A 17,848-nucleotide genomic window follows, 5' to 3' on the forward strand; every position below is an offset into this window, starting at 1 on the left:
AGGAAAGAAGGCAGGCGCCACTGCCGAACCATGGTCTGTGCACTCAGGTCTCCTGGCTCCCATGGAGGCCAGAGCCAAAGAGGGACAGCACCCAGGACAAATATCCCTGCTAGAAGCAAGCCATGTGGCCTGGGGGTGGGAGCGTGGGGGGGGCTTGCAGGGCCAGACTCCAAATGTAACAGTGAGCCTGGGGCTCCCCCAACCTCCTGGCCTCGCTCACCTCCACATGCCACTGCTTGCCCAGTGCATTGACCACACGGCCCTCGATGGGCCGGCGGCAGGCCCCACAGATGGGGACGCCCATCTTGTCGTGGCAGGGCAGGCAATAGAGCTCCCCCTTCAGCTCCCGGGCCTCGGCGGTCAGCTCCTTCCTGGAAGACAGAGCAGAGCCCCCCATGACATCCCTGCCCCACTGCAGGGCCCGTGCTGGCCCTGCGGGGGTCCCACCAGCCCCTCCAACCCCAGGGAGCAGCTTCTGGAGAGGCCCCACTGGGGCCCAGCAGCGTGCCCAGGCAGGCGGCACTTTGATCTCTGGTGTCTTCGGGGACTTCCTGTGCCCCAGACAGGCCCCAGGGCACGGGTTCCCACACAGGCCTTGCAGCAGGCAGTCTGTGTTGTGCATTGTCAGGCCCTCTGAGAAGCACATCTGTTCTCTGGCCCCTCCACGCCAGACCGGGTGTTGGGGCAGACATGAGGAGATCCTGCAGTCTCTTTCCCCTCTCCTCCCCTCTCCCACACCAGCACCCCTCCTCCTCACCCTGGTCCTCCAAGCCTTTGATTCCTTTCTCCTAGCTTCCAAGGGCCCAGCCCTCCCTCACCCTGTCTCCCTCAGGGCCTCACACAAGTACTACTGGAACAGGCTCCAGAGAGAGGTGTTTTCTGCATCGATGACTTCGACCTCCACCCTGCACCCCACTCTCCAACTGGTTGACCTCTCCGCCGGGTGGGAGTCCCACCCAGCTCACCACTTGCCCCCATCACAGCTGCTCAGCTGTACGCATACCCGCAGTGGGTGCAGCTGAAGTGGTCGGGGTGGTAGGCGTCATTCTTGAACATAAGGGGCTGCTCGTCAATGACCAGGTGGCACCGCTGACAGACATACTTGCCCAGGCCCTTGGCCTTCTCACGGTTGTGGCAAGGCCGGCACAGGTGCCTGTGGGAAGTGAGGCAGGTGTTAGGGACCAACAACCCACTCCCCCTCTTCCTCCCCAGAAAGCACGGTCCGCCTCTTGGCAGAAGAGACATCTGGACCCCGCCTGCTGCTTTAACAATGCCCATAAGCTTCCAGAGGCTCAGACAGTGGCTCAGAAAAGCAAGCTAACTAGCCCTGCAGCTGGGAAGGCCACAAACGTGCCCCCTAAAAAGGGGACTCTCACTGGAAAGTGACTAGAAAGACATACACCAGAATATTGGTGTTTGCCATCTTTAGATGGCAGAGCAAACGTGAGTTTCCTTTTCTCCACTTTTCCTGAGCCTAGAACATCACATGCAATAGAGTAGACATTTCATTGACCGTTGCTAAAAAATTAATTTCCCAAATGTCTTTGAATACGCATGAGTGATTACACAGTGACTGTTAGCTTGAAACCGCTGCTGTGCCTAGCAGAGTGGCCCAGGGGGCCAGGTCTGTCGGGCCTGCACACCCCCTTCCTTTGGGGTCTGTCAGACAAAGAGGGACCCGAACATCTACAGGCTCTTTCTGTCTCCAGAGACAAGCACAGCTGTGTCAGACAGAGGCCCCCAAACCCAGGAACTGTCGTTACAGAGTCTTTTTTGTGAAGACCTCAGAGTAATTTCTGATGCTACTCCCTGCCTTGGGGAACAGCTGTGGTCTCTACTGAGAGGGAAATCAACATGGTTTCTGTTTCCTTGTGCCTCAAAGGTGGCAGGAATTTAGATTCAGGGTCCCCAAGCAAAGATGTACAAAGGCCCCAATCCATTACCCCCATTCCCCACCTGCCACCCCAATCTGTAAGTATTCCTGATGCATCCGGGCCTGCCCTCCCTCCCTTCCCAGGCACCCAACCACAGGGGGCCTCTCTACCCCTTACCAGCCACCATCAGCCTCTTTTATAGGCAGATCAAGGAATCTGGTTAAGAGATTAACTCTCAGACTCAGGATCCCCCAACCGGGTGTGATGGGCAGACCCTAGATGCCAGCGAGGACAATTCAGTGTCCATGCCCTTGACCTCAACACCTGCCACCTCATTTGGGTCTGGACCCCCTGCTGCATAACACTGCTGTCCGCTTGCCTTATTTGTGTCTTATCTCCCAAAGGTGTGTGCAGGGCAAGGGGCCCAAATGAGTACCCAGTAGCCACTTACTAAGCCACTGACCAGCCCCAGGCTGTGCCCCCCACAGGGTAGCAGCTCAGGCTAAGTCTCTGGTATGTGAGTGAATGAATGATTGTAAAAGACAGGAAGGGAAGGACAGTGGGCATCGTCTCCCAGGACAATACAGCCAGGCCGGACTGGGAGCCGATCCCCTAGCCAGGGCCCCCTAGTTCCACCTGCCCACGGGACACAGATGTGGCCTGTGGCTGCAGTTTTCATCTCCCCATCTCCACCCCACCCACCCAGACCCCCAGGCCCCCTGCCACTGCAGGTCTGAGCAGAACTGCTCCTGCCGCTCCCCATCTCCACACGACACCTGCCGCCTGCTTGTGTCTCTGTCACAGACCCAGCATTTATTCCCCATGACCCCACTCCCAATTTTGGTGACTAATCTTGGCATTAGGACAGCACTTAAGCCATATGGAATCACTTTTGTTTCAAAGCTATAGAAATTGGTATAATTCCCCAGAATTCTGTTGCAACGATCGGTGCCCTTATAGCTACTGTCAGCAATCACCCAACAACCGAAATACCCAGCTTGGGGAGGGCGGTCAGACACATTCATCTCAAACCTGTGTGAATCAGTCCTTCCAGACCTCCACACAGGGCAGTGCAGGAGAGGGGCCGCACCCTGGCTCATGCACCTCCACACCCCGCTGGCTCCCAGCCGAGACCCAGCTGAGGTGCTCCACCAGGAACCCCAGATGGGGAATGTCTTTTCTTTCTTTCTTTTTTTTTTTTTTTTTTTTTTCAACGTTTTTAATTTATTTTTGGGACAGAGAGAGACAGAGCATGAACGGGGAAGGGGCAGAGAGAGAGGGAGACACACAGAATTGGAAACAGGCTCCAGGCTCCGAGCCATCAGCCCAGAGCCTGACGCGGGGCTCGAACTCACAGACCGTGAGATCGTGACCTGGCTGAAGTCGGACGCTTAACCGACTGCGCCACCCAGGCGCCCCGGGGAATGTCTTTTCAACAGACCCGATCCCACAAGATCTAAAGGCAATCTGCAGAATTTTTTTCTAGGTAGGATGAAGATACAGCCTAAGAATTCCAGCATGAAAGTGCAACAGAAAAGCCAGAACAAGGGCGCCTGGGTGGCTCATTAGGTTAAGCATCCAGCTTTTGATTGCAGTTCAGGTCATCATCTCATGGCTCGTGGGTTCAAGCCTGCTTTGGGTTCTGCACTGACAGCCTGGACTGGCTGGCTCTCACACTCTCTGCCCTTCCCCCACTCCCACTTTGTCTCTCTCTCTCTTTCTCTCTCTCTCTCAAACTAAACATTTGTTTAAAAAAAGAAAAAGAAAAACCAGAACAAGCCAAAACAAACACACACAAATCATAAGATTTTCAGTGACACATGCTCGGGTTCAAATCCTGGCTCTGCCACTTCCTGGCAAGTTACTTCACCTCTGAGCTTTATTTTCCTCATCTGCAAAATGGGAGACAATCCCAACTGCACAGGATTATGTGGAAAACAAATTTAAGGTCGCACACGTGGTAGTTACTTCCCAGTGATAGCTGTGGACAGTTTGTAAGGTTTTAACTAAAAGGTACAAAAGTCTTTTGAGATCAGGCATGACGCGTTGGTTCCCCATATCACCGGATGTGCCATCTGGGGGAAAGACAGGGAGAAATGGGCTTTGCCTGCCCTGTGTCAGAAGCAGCCACTGCCCACATAGGAACACCCCCAGGCTCGAGCCACCCCCCAGAGGAGTGTCGGGGCCCACAGGCAGTGGGCAGCAGTGACCCTCTTCACAGGCCTCCTGTCCAGAGGAGGAGCTCGCACAGGTATGGGTCAGGCCTCACGGGCTGAGCTGCGTCCCCACAGGCACAGACAGCGCCCTATTATGAGGCGGCCTGCAGCTGTGCCCCGCTCAAGATAAATGCCATGATTTATTCCGCACGTCCGAACGGAGCCTAATTATACGGGGCAAGACACAAGGACCCTACAGCAAGTGTCCTGAAAGAGCCCCCTCTCATTCGACCAAACAAAACTCCTCAGCCTCCCACCCTCTCCATTCACAGGACCCCTCCGCTGTCCCTCGAGCAGGCTTGGGAGCCCAGGCTCGTTGCCATAGCGGCCAGCCCCTCCCTGCCCCCCATCGGTAGGAAATTATCCTGTGCTGAAACGTCCTCTTGTCTCTGTCAGTGCCAGCCAATCCCCCCACCCCACCCAGCCCGCGCCCACTCCACGGCTTCGAACATAGTCACACACTCAGCCTCTGTGACGCTCAGTGGCCAGGCTGTGGGGGGCGGCGGGGGGGGGGGCACGCGGGCTGGGACACACTGGAATATTCACGGCCCAGTGGCAGCACAGGCAGCCGTAGGAGTGGCCCGCCACACAAGGACCCCCTCGGGAATGAAGCGGCCTTTCAGGGCCACAGACGCTGCAGCCTCCCCTCCCCTCCTTAAATAGCCGGCCTCCCTCCACAGCTGCACGGAGCCCACCGCCAGCACCACCACCCGCTGGCCACAGCCCACCTGCCGCCCCGCAGCCCTCCTGCCCTTGCACCTGGACCCGGCTGTGAGAGGTAAGGACCAGGGCCCAGCAGGGCAGGCAGGGGATTCAGGAACCAAGCAGAGGCAGGGGTGGGGTATCCCTGTCCCTGAAACACTCTCTGCGATAACGATACAACCGGTTTATTGAAGGCTGTCCTGCTCTGACTCACAGTGGCCCCACTGGGCTGGATTCCTGTCCCACTGTCGGGGACTTAGAGAGGGTGAGTGCCTTGTGCACAGTCCCATGATCAGCACCTGTGCTCTCCAACCCTGGGCCACTGTGGCACAGGGAGGAACTAGGAAAGGGAGCAGGGAAGAAGAAGGGCCAGCCCACGCCAGGGAACAGCTGTGCCCACCCACCTTGAGCTGTACTCACCACCTTGGGCCTCTTCCTATGGCCACCTCTGCCCACTCCTCCCCTCCACGGAGGCCCAAGACCCACCCCACAGCCCCAGACTCCTCCACTGTCCACACCCAGGCCACACTCCAGGTGCCTACGCTGCCCTGCCCCGAGCAGCAGCATGGAGCAGCCAGTGAGGCCAGACCCAGGCCTGCATCTCTAGGGTCTGCACAGTGAAGCAGGGGCCCATTTCAGACCACACTGCAAAAATCAGTATCAAAACTTCCTAAAACAGGAGGGGTGAAGAAACCTCAAGAAATCAGAAACAAGCCTAAAAGCACTTTAAAACAGAGTCTAGATCCCAGAGAGAGCACCATACATGTGGCGCCTTCAGCAGTGATGGGAAGCCAGGGGCACCAGGCAGGAGGCAGGAAGCCAGGTGCTGGCGTGCCCACTGGGTGCCACAAGAGGCTAGCAGCCTGTGCGGCCAGGCAGGCCCCACCATCGATTTAATGCTCTGCTGTCACCATCCTGTAGCCCCTACAGGATAAGGGGCCCGACATTTTCATTTTGCACTGGGCACCAAAACTTACATCCCCAGTCCTGGGGCCAAACCCCAAGAAGGTGCCACGGAGCCTGGGAGACAATTCCAGGGTGAGCCCTGAGATGGAGCCACAGTCCCGGCTCTGGCACCAGGCACCCCCAGAGGCCAAGCTGCGTTCTTGGAGGTGCTGGGTGTCCCTGCTGGGTGTCCCTGACCTGACTTCCAACCCTGGGGCCACTGTCCCTAGCCAGATGACCTTGGGCAAATTAGCCCACTTTAAGCCTTGACCTCTTAATCTCTAATCTGTAAAGGAGGGCTGCCTGCCTCCAAGGATTGGCAAAGTGGGTAGTCGGTACCTGTGAGTAGCCCTCAGGGAGGCCCAGGTGAGAACTGCACTGTGGGTCAGAGTCCAGGTGTGAGGGGCGGCCCAGAGCAGAGGGGTTCCACCTGACTGTTTCCTCGCTTGGCCCCATCCCCTCTCCCAGCAGCCAGGGCTTCCCTGGCAACAAGCCCTCGGGTGACATGCACGTGGAAACAGCAGGAATATAACCTCCGTGTTGGATTCCAGGCATCCTGACCCACTCTGGGGCCAGGATAGATCAGTTGGTCAAGGGAACCACCCTGGATCCCTTCAGTGACTAACCTGAGATATTATTAGGAAAGCACCCCTTTACTTTAGGATAGTGACTGGCCAGATGTTCTCTGCCCCTCACCCGCGTTGCCCTGGCTCTCTCCTGCCCAGGCAGCTGGCCCTCACCCCTCCATGCATGTGTTGGGGGTTGGAAGTGGCTGCAGGACCCCAGTGGTGGTGGATGAAGCAGGATGGGGAGGGTCCAGCTGCTGCTCAGCTCGACAGCCCAGCATAGCCACCGTCTGGACCACTGCCCTGCTCCGTCTACTGAAGGAGGGCATGCTGGGCCCTCCCCTCAGGCCTCTGTTCTTCGTCCACGCCTCGAGATGGCACCCAGCCCACCCTCCTCTGGAGGCTGCCATGATAACAGCTGCCAGCATGCCTCCTGAGGGACGCCCCCTCTTCAGTTCAGCCCCTGCCAGAGCTCTTACCATGGCCATCAAAAGGACAGGGAACTGAGGCCAGGAGACACTCGCAGAGAACTTACTCCGGCTCACACTGCCAGGCTCGGCCAGGATAATGACACCAGCCCTGCCATGGCCACAGCCTGCAGGGACGCCGCGTCTCTCCTGGGAGCCTCTCTCCTGCCCGAGTGTGGGTGTCAGGAGGCAAGGCTTCCCGGGGAGCCCCAGAAGCTGCACTGCAGGTGAGGGTCGGCCAGGCTGAAACCCCAAAGCACGAGGATCAGGGGCTGGCGGCAGCTTGGGACTGCGGGATGTGCTGCTCTCGCCCTGCTGTCCTGCCCTCTCCTGCCACACTCCCCACTCCTAGGGCTGGTGAGGGAGGCAGGGTGTTTGGGGTCTTCCTCTCCTTTTTGGATCTCTTGAGTTGACCAAAATCAACCCAGGAGTGCGTTCTGTCGAGGACGGAGCCAGAGCGCCTACCCAGAACTGGGGTTCACCAAACATACTGCAGGGCTCTATGCTGGCCCCCCTCAGGTGTGGGCAAACCAGGCTGGGGAGGCCAGGCAGACACAGGCGGCTTCCCTGGGCTCCAGGCCTCTCCGGGGCTGCCGATCTTGGCTGGAAAACCAGAGCCAGTCCCACTACCTTCTGGGAAAAATAGCTTTTCCTCTCCTAGAAAAGAATCTGCCTCCTGGTGTTAAACTACTCTGGGTGGTAGAATGCCCCCCACTGACCTAGGGCCCAAGTGTAAGGCTTTCTAAGATACAGGCCTCCACCATTAGGATGTCCAAAATGAATTTGATAGGCTGAGTCCGGAAAGCTTGAGAGACCTTGGGATCCAGGCCTGGACAGCACCTTCAGGTGCTGGCGGAGAGCAGGCCTCTGACCTCCTGGGAAACTGCCCATCACTGGATTCCTGGTGGTGCCCTCCTGGGTGGCAGGTGCTGGGGGAGCTGTGGTCAGGGACCGGCAGGAGAGAAGCATAAGGCAACAACACTTGGCACTAGTCATGAGAATTGCCACAAGATGGGCCAGGAAGGGTCCCAGGACTCGGGGTGTACAGGGTTCACCCAGCAAAGGCGAGGCTAAAGAGGAGGTGGCCAGGCCCCACGCACCAGGATCTCAGAAACAGGTCGTCTAGGGGCACCTGGGTCACTCAGTCAGTTAAGCATCCAACTCTTGGTTTGGGCTCAGGTCACAATCTCACAGTTTGTAGGTTTGAGCCCCATGTTGGGCTCTGTGCTGATAGCATGGAGCCTGATTGGGATATTCTTTCTCCTCTCTCTCTCTCTCTCTCTCTCTCTCTCTCAAAATAAATAAATAAACTTAAAAGAAATTTTTTAAAAAAGAAAGAAATAGGTGATCTATGCACCCACCCATTGGGAGTGGAGCTCAAGTTTCCCATGCACCCCCCACCCCGCCATTCAGGAAGCCCCCCTGGGGAGCACAGCAGAAAATGTGGGGCCCCTCCCTCCATCCCAGAGCCCAAACAGGTGGGATTCACTCCCCACTCTCCCCATAGTGCTGAGCCCATGCCCTGGTCTGAGAGTGGATTTCTGGGACACATGGCCCTGGTCTCAGGCTCTTGGGTGCCCGGCAGGGACACATCGTGAGGTGGGAAGCCAGCCCCAGCAGCAGCTTGGCAAGCTCCAGGCCCTGCCTTCGTTTTTGCTTTTTGCTGAGCTTCAGAAAGCCTCTGACACTCACCCACCCCAGGTGAACACAGGGGGTGCCCTCAGTAGTCCCCAAGGCGATGCTGAGCTAAGATGCTTCGCAGGTCCCAGGCTCTGGAACCTGTCTGCTTGCTCCCTCCAGGTTCGTCCTCCAGCTCTGCTTCCAGCTGAAGCATGAATGGCCTCGAGGTGGCTTCCCCAGGTCTAACTGCCAACTCCTCCCTGGCCACTGCAGAGCAATGTGGCCAGGAGACGCCGCTAGAGAACGTTCTCTTCGCCTCCTTCTACCTCCTGGATTTCATCCTGGCTTTTGTTGGCAATGCCCTGGCCCTGTGGCTTTTCATCCGGGACCACAAGTCGGGTACCCCCGCCAACGTATTCTTGATGCACCTGGCCGTGGCCGACTTGTCCTGTGTGCTGGTCCTGCCCACCCGCCTCGTCTACCACTTCTCTGGGAACCACTGGCCATTTGGGGAAATCCCGTGCCGCCTCACCGGCTTCCTCTTCTACCTCAACATGTACGCCAGCATCTACTTCCTCACTTGCATCAGCGCTGACCGCTTCCTGGCCATCGTGCACCCTGTCAAGTCCCTCAAGCTCCGCAGGCCCCTCTACGCGCACCTGGCCTGTGCCTTCCTCTGGGTGGTGGTGGCCGTGGCCATGGCCCCACTGCTGGTGAGCCCACAGACCGTGCAAACCAACCACACGGTTGTGTGCCTGCAGCTGTACCGGGAGAAGGCCTCCCACCATGCCCTCGTGTCCCTGGCCGTGGCCTTCACCTTCCCGTTTGTCACCACTGTCACCTGCTACCTGCTTATCATCCGCAGCCTGCGGCAGGGCCCCCGCGTGGAGAAGCGCCTCAAGAACAAGGCGGTCCGCATGATCGCCATGGTGCTCACCATCTTCCTGGTGTGCTTCGTGCCCTACCACGTGCACCGCTCTGTCTACGTGCTGCACTACCGCGGCCACGGCACCTCGTGCGCCGCCCAGCGCGTCCTGGCCCTCGGAAACCGCATCACCTCCTGCCTCACCAGCCTCAACGGGGCGCTCGACCCAGTCATGTACTTCTTTGTGGCCGAGAAGTTCCGTGACGCCTTGTGCAATTTGGTCTGTGGCAAAAGGCTCTCGGGGCCACCCCCCAGCTTTGAAGGGAAAACCAATGAGAGCTCGCTGAGTGCCAGGTCTGAGCTGTGAGCCCCGCAACACCAAGCCTGAGCCCAACCGCAGGCTGTCCTCAGAAGGACTCCCGCATCAGGGTGCAAGCCACCCAGACTCATGAAAGAGAGGTCCACCTACTCTCCATTGGGTCACCCACTCTCTCCAAGGGCGAAACTCGGCACCCAGCACCCAGTTCTGCCTTATCTGATATGCAAAACCCTAATAGGGGACAGCCCTTAACAGGACCAGTCAGCCACCCCCTCTGACAGAGACTGTTTGACCCTGCTCACTTACAGTTACTAGATATTCAATGACTTCAGCCTGTGGCGATGAGACTGGAGGAACAGTTCCTGCACAATGCGTGTCTTTCTTTCCCAGGGGCTGCTTGCTCGACTCCCAACCTCCCTCCACAAGAAACACAGAGCAGCGCAGCTCTACCGAGAGAAGCCCAGAAGGCAGCTGTGAGTGACTCCAGAGAAGGGGGTGCAGAACTCTTGGAGGAGAGGAAGGAGGGGTGTGTGGATGTTTCCATTGAAGCTCAGGGCGTTCTGAGTTCCCTGGGTGTCCCCTTTGCCAGATGACCCCTATGTTTAGGGGACAGGGACTCTAACTTATAACTGAGGGTTGTGTGTACCTTTCAGGCTGGCCACCAGGTGACACCCAACAAATGCGGCCTGTGGGGCCCATCATCGCAGTGCGGGGTTCTTGGCCCCGCCCACTGTGAACCCACACGCAGACCTGCACGTGGCCTGACAATCCCCAAAGCTTCTCAGCAGCTGCCCGATCCCTCTTGAGTCCTGGGCAAGCACGCGGCCTAAATAGACAGATATGGGGAGCCAGGCCTTGTCACCGCCTGAGGACACAACTGGCAGAGAGCCTGGCATGTGACCCTGGCCCCCACTAACCCAGACCAGCAGGGCTGTCCTTAGCCCTGCTCCCTCCCAAGAGGCTCTCCCAGCCTCAGTGGGCCAGCCTGGGGGCCGTTTTGCTCCAGAGCATGGCACCTAGCACCCTAGCGGCTCCCCATTTATACTGATTATACTGACCATAAACACAAGTGTACTTGAAGATTCTGAAGGTTACTGGGTTTGGCTAACATAAGTTCCTTCCCAGAACTTCTCCCTTTGACCCAAGAGTGGCAACGTGGAAGTGAAGACAGGACAGGACAGGCAGCACATGCTGTTTTGCCTCTGGTTCTGAACGTCCTACGCAGGCCTGGCCCACGTGGATGCTGAAGTTCTGCAGCATGGGCCCCAGAGGGCCTGGAGGGTCTGTGGGGGGGCCATGCTTCCTCTACAGCAGTACCGTACTTCCCTGAGCGCTCCCAGCCTCTCCCGCTTTCCCCAGCAGCCAGTGCTGTAGCGCAGAAGAAGAGAGGACACGCCCAGGCCCACACCCGGCAGGCGACCCGGGTCAGGACCCCCGTGACACCATCTACCCCCCACAGCCCTTCCTGCCAAGTGCCCTGCAGACACCAGCACCGACACCAGACAACATGGCCAGCAAGCGGGTGACATCGCTACAGGCAGCATCCAGAGCAAGCGGTGTGGCAGCAGAGGACAGAGGGGGTACAAGTACTCAGGCAGAAGGGGGGGGGAGTCAGAGACAGCAGGGGTGGGCGCTCATTCTTCCCTGGCACGGGGAGGAGAGACCAGCATCCAGATGGGGCCTGTTGCGTTTGGGAGACTCGGTGGGCTCCAAGCAAAGACGGTACATGGGTAGCTGAGAACCCAAGGGAATGGTGTAGTGTGGAGGGGTGCATCCAGATTGTCGGGGCTCTGGGACTTTGGACAGACATGAGGGCTGTGCACCGAGCCCCAAAAAGGCCAACGTGGAGAGGCCGGTGGATGGAGATAAGTCGGAAGAGGTGAGGGACCTATACAGCCGTGAGGCAGAAGGAAACCATGAGAACACAGGGTCCCAGGCACCTGGAGAGGAGGCATCCCAGCAAGAAGGAAAAGCTGTCGCGAAGCCTGACAAGAGGCCAAGAGAGAACCATCAGTGACCCCGTCGGTCTGGCCATGTGGAGGGAGGTGTCTGGGCCTGACCAGAATGGCAGTGGGGAGTCAGTGAGGGGGGCCAACAGGGGCAGTGGGGAGCCAGTGAGGGCGGCCAGCAGGGGCAGTAGGGAGCCAGTAAGGGGGGCCAGCAGGGACAGTGGGGAGCCAGTGAGGGGGGCCAGCAGGGACAGTGGGGAACCAGTGAGGGGGGCCAGCAGGGGCAGTAGGGAGCCAGTGAGGGGGGCCAGCAAGGGCAGTGGGGAGTGACTGAGGGGGGCCAGCAAGGGCAGTGGGGAGTGAGTGAGGGGGGCCAGCAGGGACAGTGGGGAGCCAGTGAGGGAGGCCAGCAAGGGCAGTGGGGAGTGAGTGAGGGGGGCCAGCAGGGACAGTGGGGAACCAGTGAGGGGGGCCAGCAGGGAGTCAGTGAGGGGGGCCAGCAGGGGCAGTAGGGAGCCAGTGAGGGGGGCCAGCAGAGGCAGTGGGGAGCCAGTGAGGGGGGCCAGCAAGGGCAGTAGGGAGCCAGTGAGGGGGGCCAGCAGGGGCAGTGGGGAGCCAGTGAGGGGGGCCAGCAGGGGCAGTAGGGAGTGAGTGAGGGGGGCCAGCAGGGACAGTGCGGAGCCAGTGAGGGGGGTCAGCAGGGGTGCTGGCGCGTCCTGCAGTGGGAGGACAGCTCTGAGGGAAAGCGCAGACTGACCCTACAGCCCCGCTGGAGAAGAGGGTGGAGGAAGGAGCAGGAACCCGGCCTCTGGCCTCCGTGGTGCCTGGTGACTGAGGCAGGGGGTGCAAGGGTGCAGGGACCAGGGGAGCCTCCCCTCGGGGAAAGTGGGAGGGAGGTCACAGCTATGGGGGGAGGGGGTGCAGAGACAGTGCAGGGAGAACAGAGCCAGGCTTCCTGGAAGCTGGGAACTTAATCTACCAAGGACACCTGAATTTAAGAGTAAATTTGGGCCCTGTGGTTGTGTGATTTCTCTCCAGTGACATTCAGCCCTGGGTACCTTGAAGGAGGGAGACACCCAGGGTCAGCAGCTTGGGGTGGCCGGCCACAGTGATGGCCTAAAGCTCTTTATCCACCCAGTGCACGTGATGGCTCCTGCTTTGGCCACCTTCCTCCTCGCTGCCTGTTGTCAGCCTGCCCTGGGGAGCGCCCCCAGGCCTGGACGAGCCCTGACTCGTGGCCCCCTACTCTCTCCAGCCCCAGCCCTCTCCTGTAAAGCAGGGGTCTCTTGTCTGCCCTGCAGGGACACAGCATGTGGGCACAGGCCACGCCACCTGGGGTGAGCCTGGCTCTCGGTAAGCAGTGCCTGGGTGAGGGCCCTCCTCACCTGCCTGCATTCTTCACGAAGCCCAGGTCAGCCAGCTCAATGTCACACAGCTCACAGCGGAAGCACCCGGGGTGCCAGTTGTTGTTCATGGCCTTGATGACACGGCCAATGATAAACTCACCTGGAAGAGACAGGTCCTTGTTTGCTGGGGCAGGCACAAGCCCCCACCCCCACCCCCGCAGCCCCCTCCCAAGCCCTGCCCTCGCTGGCACTCGCCTGAGGCTCAGCCTGGTACCAGGGCTTCCCTCCCAGAGCACGGGACGGTGACGCCTGCAGAGAACTAGTGCCCATTGAGGCAGGGTGCAGGGCGGTCAGGGAGGAGCACCTGTGCTCCCATCCACCTGCCCAACCCCAGGTGTGCTGTATCCAGCCCTTACCGCAGGACCCGCAGCATGGAGCAAACAGCATCTGGAAGTCGTGTTCGCAGTACTTCCGGCCTTCGAACTACAAACGGGCCAGCAGAGAAAGTTCAAGCAAAACCCCATCATTCTCCCCGAGCTGGCCAGTCTATGTTGGGTCAGGACCCACCCTCGGGAAGGCTGGACAAGCATCCCAACTTGTACAACTGCTACCACCACAGGAAGCAGGGTGGGGGTGGAGGAGAAGCCTTCCTGGAGGAGGTGGTAAGGAGCTGAAAGACCACAGGGAGGTTGTGGGGGTGCTGAAAGGAGGGCAATCCAGACAGAGGGAGCAGCAGGGGCGAGGCCTGGAGACAGAGAGAACTGGCCCACTCCACAGGGCAGACAGGCTAAGTGAGGGGTCGCATAGAAGCTGGGAACTGGGCAAGGCCAGTCCTCAAAGGGCCTCTGCTGTTTTCACAAGACCTTGGTCCTGGGAGTGAGCCGAGGGCTGGAATCAAGTTTGATTTATAAATGTCACTTGGCCTTATTTCCTGTGTGTTTTCTCTGTGTGAGAAGTCCATTTCTCCCAGAGACCACAAGAGACCCAGAGAGGAGACACAGAAGGAGGGACAAGGAAAAACATGGGGGCCTGAGGGAGAACCCGAAGTCCTGCAGCCAGCAGGAGCCACCACCCATTGTCCCCGTCTGCCTGGGCAATGACAGCTCTTGTGCTGGCCCCAAATGTGGCCAGACCTGTCTCTGCTTTCTTCTCTCTTGACAATTTCATTTTCTTTTTTAAAAATTTGATTTACCTTCTTTTCTGAAATGAGTGTTTTATTAGGCTGTGACTGGATATAGCCCTACCCAGGGGCCTGTAGAGGTGGCAGGCGTTAAATTCATTCAGCAACAAATATTCCCTGAGCACCTCCTGTACGCCAGGCTCTGTTCTAGGCACATGGCCACTGCTCACAGAGCTCTGCCTCCCTCCCACTGCCTTTACAGTGGGCCAGCATTTCCCAGGAGACTGGAAGGTGCCGTGAGGAATAGCTCCTCCCACACTGCCAGGAGGAGCTCTCGTACCCCACAGCCATCCATCCACCAATCAGCCTCTGACCCCTGATCTCCACCTCCACTGCAACCACCAGGGGTAAATGTTTACCAACAGGACCTTCGGGAGATGCAGTCTGATCTGTAGCATTTGCCCATCTCTATGGTGTAAATATTTCCATCGTGGACAATGTCAAGCTACCAACATGGCACCAGTGTGGAGTTAAGACATGTGCAGTAGCCATCATGGCACCATGTTTCCACCACCACAATGCAATAGACAGATAACCTCAAAGGCATAGATGATAGTAAAATGTAATAAAATAACTAGGAAGTGCTGAGTGTTGAGTATGTGTTACTTTGTTTTTAATACAATTTTATCTCCTATACATTTATATAACTTAATGTTTTTAAAATTTTTTCATGTTTTATTTACTTTTGAGACAGAGAGAGACAGAGGATGAGTGGGGAAGGGGCAGAGTGGAAGGGAGACACAGAATCCGAAGCAGGTTCCAGCCTCTGAGCTGTCAGCACAGAGCCTGATGTGGGGCTCAAACCCAAGAACCGTGAGATATGACCTGAACCGAAGTCGGACACTTAACCGACTGAGCCACCGAGGAATAAGAGTTGTGTTTAGGGGCACCTGGATGTCTCAGTCGGTTAAGCGTCTGATTCTTGATTTCGGCTCATGTCATGATCTCACGGTACATGAGTTTGAGCCCCATGTCAGGCTTTGTGCTGACAGTGTGGAGCCTGCTTGGGATTCTGTCTCTTCCTCTCTTCCTGTCCCTCCCCTGCTCATGCGAGCGTGCTCTCCCTCTCTCAAAATAAATAAATAACATTTTTTAAAAAAGAGTTGTGTTTATCCACTAGCTTGCAAGATTACTGAAAATTTAAACAATCTGCTCTTAAGAGCCCGTGTGGCCCAGCCTAGATCCCTTCATTTGACCTGGATTCTTTCAATAATTCCAGCTTCATGTACCTGCCCCCATTAGTGTCTCCTCAGCACAGCAAGGACAGTGGTCCTTTTTAGACATCAGACAGAATGCCTTCTTCTGCATCTCAAATACCCTGCATACTCTGACCTCAGGGCCTTTGCACTTGCTGAGCCCTCTGATGAGTGCTCTTCCTACAGATGTATACACGGCTCCCTCACCTCGTTCAGGTCTGCTCAAACATTACCTTCCCTGACCACCCACCCTCCTTACCCCAAGATTCCTTGTAACCAAAGCACTGAGCACCATCTGATCCCAAGGGAGGGTGTGTGCCAGCAGGGCAGGGTGTTTGCATGCCGTGGCCTCCCAGAGTCTACCCAGAGGACGCTGGATGAGTGGTGACCCTTCCTAAGCACCACAGCCACCAGGGGTGCACTGTTCACACCTCGCAAGTGAGAATGTGTCCACAGGGGAGGCAAGCTCAAGACCTGGCATGACTGACCAGGACCATGGCTGAGCACAGCCCATAGGCTCCTGGAAGGCAGACTCTGAGCTGGTCAGGGGCTCAGGCTCCAAGAAGGCGTCCAGCCGAGGGCCCTGGGAGTGTCCTCACCTCGTAGAAGAGCCCCTCGGGGAACGGCCGGAAGCACTGCGCACACACGAAGCACTGCTCATGGTACAGCTCCCCGTTGCTGTTAACGATCCGCTCTGCAGGGGCGAAGCGGGCTTGGCAGCGCTGGCAAGCCGCATTGGCCAAGGCGTTGGACATGTTGCTGCAGGGGGGAGAGGGGATGGGAAGGTCAGGACTGGGGAGGGGCCAAGATGAGCAAGACTGGAGGGCTGCACATGATGGACACACCTTCCCGGGGAGGAGGGTGGGGGGGAACAGCTATCCTCACACTGATGGCAGTGTTGGCACCGCAGAGGCTCAGCCCGGCTGAGCTGACACTGGCTCATGTCAGCCCGCACACCTGCCCACACATCTGCTGGAGCTATTGTATCCCATGGGCCCCCTAAGTGCCAGCACATGCCAGGGGCTATGGCACACATTCCTGGATGACAACCCTACAAGGCCTATGCCGCATCTCCATTCTATAGATGGACAACCCAAGTCCTGAGGGGAGTGAGTGTCCTTCCCAAAGGCCACAGTGGGCGGAGGCAAAGCCCAGATTAGAAACCAGCACCCCTCCAGACTCCAAAGCCCCCATCTTTCTGCCATGCCCTGTCACCCCCACGGACTTCCATGTAGTGTCAGACACAGCTGTGCCACAGCCATGCCCACACTGGTCAGAGCAGCGAGGGCTCAGGACAAGTGCTCTCACTGTGGCCTGGGCTGTACCCCACTCTCGGAGTCCAGACTCCCAGCCATGGAAAGTCCATAAGAGGGGTTAGGGGCCAGTGAGATCAGGGACACATGGAAGCACTCAGCCACATGCCTGGCCCATAGGAAGCCCACACAAAGGACAGTGCATGGTTCCAACGTCTCCGCTTGGTTCCCAGGCTGCTTGGTCTGCATCCTGCTGGCCCAGGTGTCAGTGGCCACCTCGGTTCCCTCCTATGTCTCCTATCACCTCTTCTTAGGGAAACAGAGCCTCTCATAGAACTTCACCTAGGCCTAAATCAGTGGCTCTTTATGCCTCTTATTTAATCCCTGAGGCAACCCTGCCCTCCAGATGAGAGACCTAAGGTTCAGAGAGGTTAAGTAACTTGCACAAGCTCACACAGCAGATGACAGAGTCCAGATTTGAACCCAGATTGGTTGGACTGCAATGGCTCTTTCCTCCACACCAGGAGTTAGTTGCAAATCACCTGCCCCAAAAAACATGTAATCACCCTGCCACGGGGAAAGTGAAAATGTGAATGTTTGGGATACGAGCAGGTTGGGGAGCAAATATCCTCAACCGTGGTGGCTTCCCTGGGGTAAGTGGCAGGCTTGCTTCCTTCTGGGAGGAGTAGAATCCAAACTGTATGCTGAGGGGTCCAGAGGTGTGGCCAGGAGGAACTGTGTCAGACTGACAACCTCTTCGACCTTCCAATACCTTGATGCCCATGACTTTTGCTATAAGGGTAGCAAATAGGTTTTGTTTCAAGCGTCAACTCTGACAGACTGGCAGTGGCTGTCTGGATATCTAGCCATAGCAGGACAGTCAGGCTCAGCAGGGAGAGAGATAACCAGCTGACAATGTCAAGTAGACACAGAGAGTGGTCAGACACAACCTGAATGCTCTTGAGAATATCTTTCCAGCCTGTACTGCCTCCCAGGGTACGAATCCCACCCCTGTCTTGCTGCCACAGCACTATGAGAAGAATTCTCGAGTGAGTGAAGCTCTTGCTGGGGCATTCAGGTATCGATCATAGGGAGGAAGGCTCCCTAACGGGGATGAGCCCAGGAGGTGGTGGGAGAGGGCTCTGTCTGTCAGGGGTCTGAGTGTGGGCTGTGAACAGTGGGTCTAACGGGGACTGTTGGCACACAGGCTGGAAGCTGGGCTGGGGCCCCCAGACAGGACTTCCTGCCTGCTCAGCTTGGGGACCCCACATAGCAGGGGAAGGGCCAGAGGACTCTTCCATAAGCCTTCCATAAGGCACCCCGGATTCTTAGGACTTAGCCTGCCCTCAG

At 57.6% G+C, this 17,848-nt stretch overlaps 2 protein-coding genes across 7 annotated transcripts in view; one reads left to right on the forward strand and one right to left on the reverse strand.

Moving 5' to 3' along the window:
• Nucleotides 1-17,848, reverse strand: part of LIMS2 (LIM zinc finger domain containing 2) — a 42,452-nt gene that overhangs the window by 3,853 nt on the left and 20,751 nt on the right. For 4 of the 5 annotated variants that reach the window (XM_058715647.1, XM_058715650.1, XM_058715648.1 and 1 more), the window contains exons 2-6: nt 15,845-16,004; nt 13,286-13,352; nt 12,909-13,029; nt 1,004-1,153; nt 221-371 (exon numbers count right to left, since the gene is read on the reverse strand). In XM_058715647.1, coding sequence (XP_058571630.1) covers nt 221-371; nt 1,004-1,153; nt 12,909-13,029; nt 13,286-13,352; nt 15,845-16,000 — 645 coding nt within the window. In that variant the 5' untranslated portion in view covers nt 16,001-16,004. The remainder of the gene's footprint in view (nt 1-220; nt 372-1,003; nt 1,154-12,908; nt 13,030-13,285; nt 13,353-15,844; nt 16,005-17,848) is intronic. The other variant, XM_058715651.1, reaches the window with a different exon arrangement.
• Nucleotides 4,741-11,354, forward strand: GPR17 (G protein-coupled receptor 17). 2 transcript variants are annotated; one of them, XM_058715652.1, is made up of 2 exons: nt 4,741-4,868; nt 8,571-11,354. In XM_058715652.1, the coding sequence occupies exon 2, from the start codon at nt 8,603-8,605 to the stop codon at nt 9,620-9,622; it is 1,020 nt and encodes a 339-aa protein (XP_058571635.1). In that variant the 5' UTR covers nt 4,741-4,868; nt 8,571-8,602; the 3' UTR covers nt 9,623-11,354. The 2 variants fall into 2 exon arrangements, with proteins under 2 accessions (XP_058571635.1, XP_058571637.1); XM_058715654.1 differs by having other exon boundaries at nt 4,776-4,868; nt 8,533-11,354.

The sequence above is a fragment of the Neofelis nebulosa genome, chromosome 2 (genome assembly GCF_028018385.1).
Source record: "Neofelis nebulosa isolate mNeoNeb1 chromosome 2, mNeoNeb1.pri, whole genome shotgun sequence".
NCBI classification, from domain to species: domain Eukaryota; kingdom Metazoa; phylum Chordata; class Mammalia; order Carnivora; family Felidae; genus Neofelis; species Neofelis nebulosa.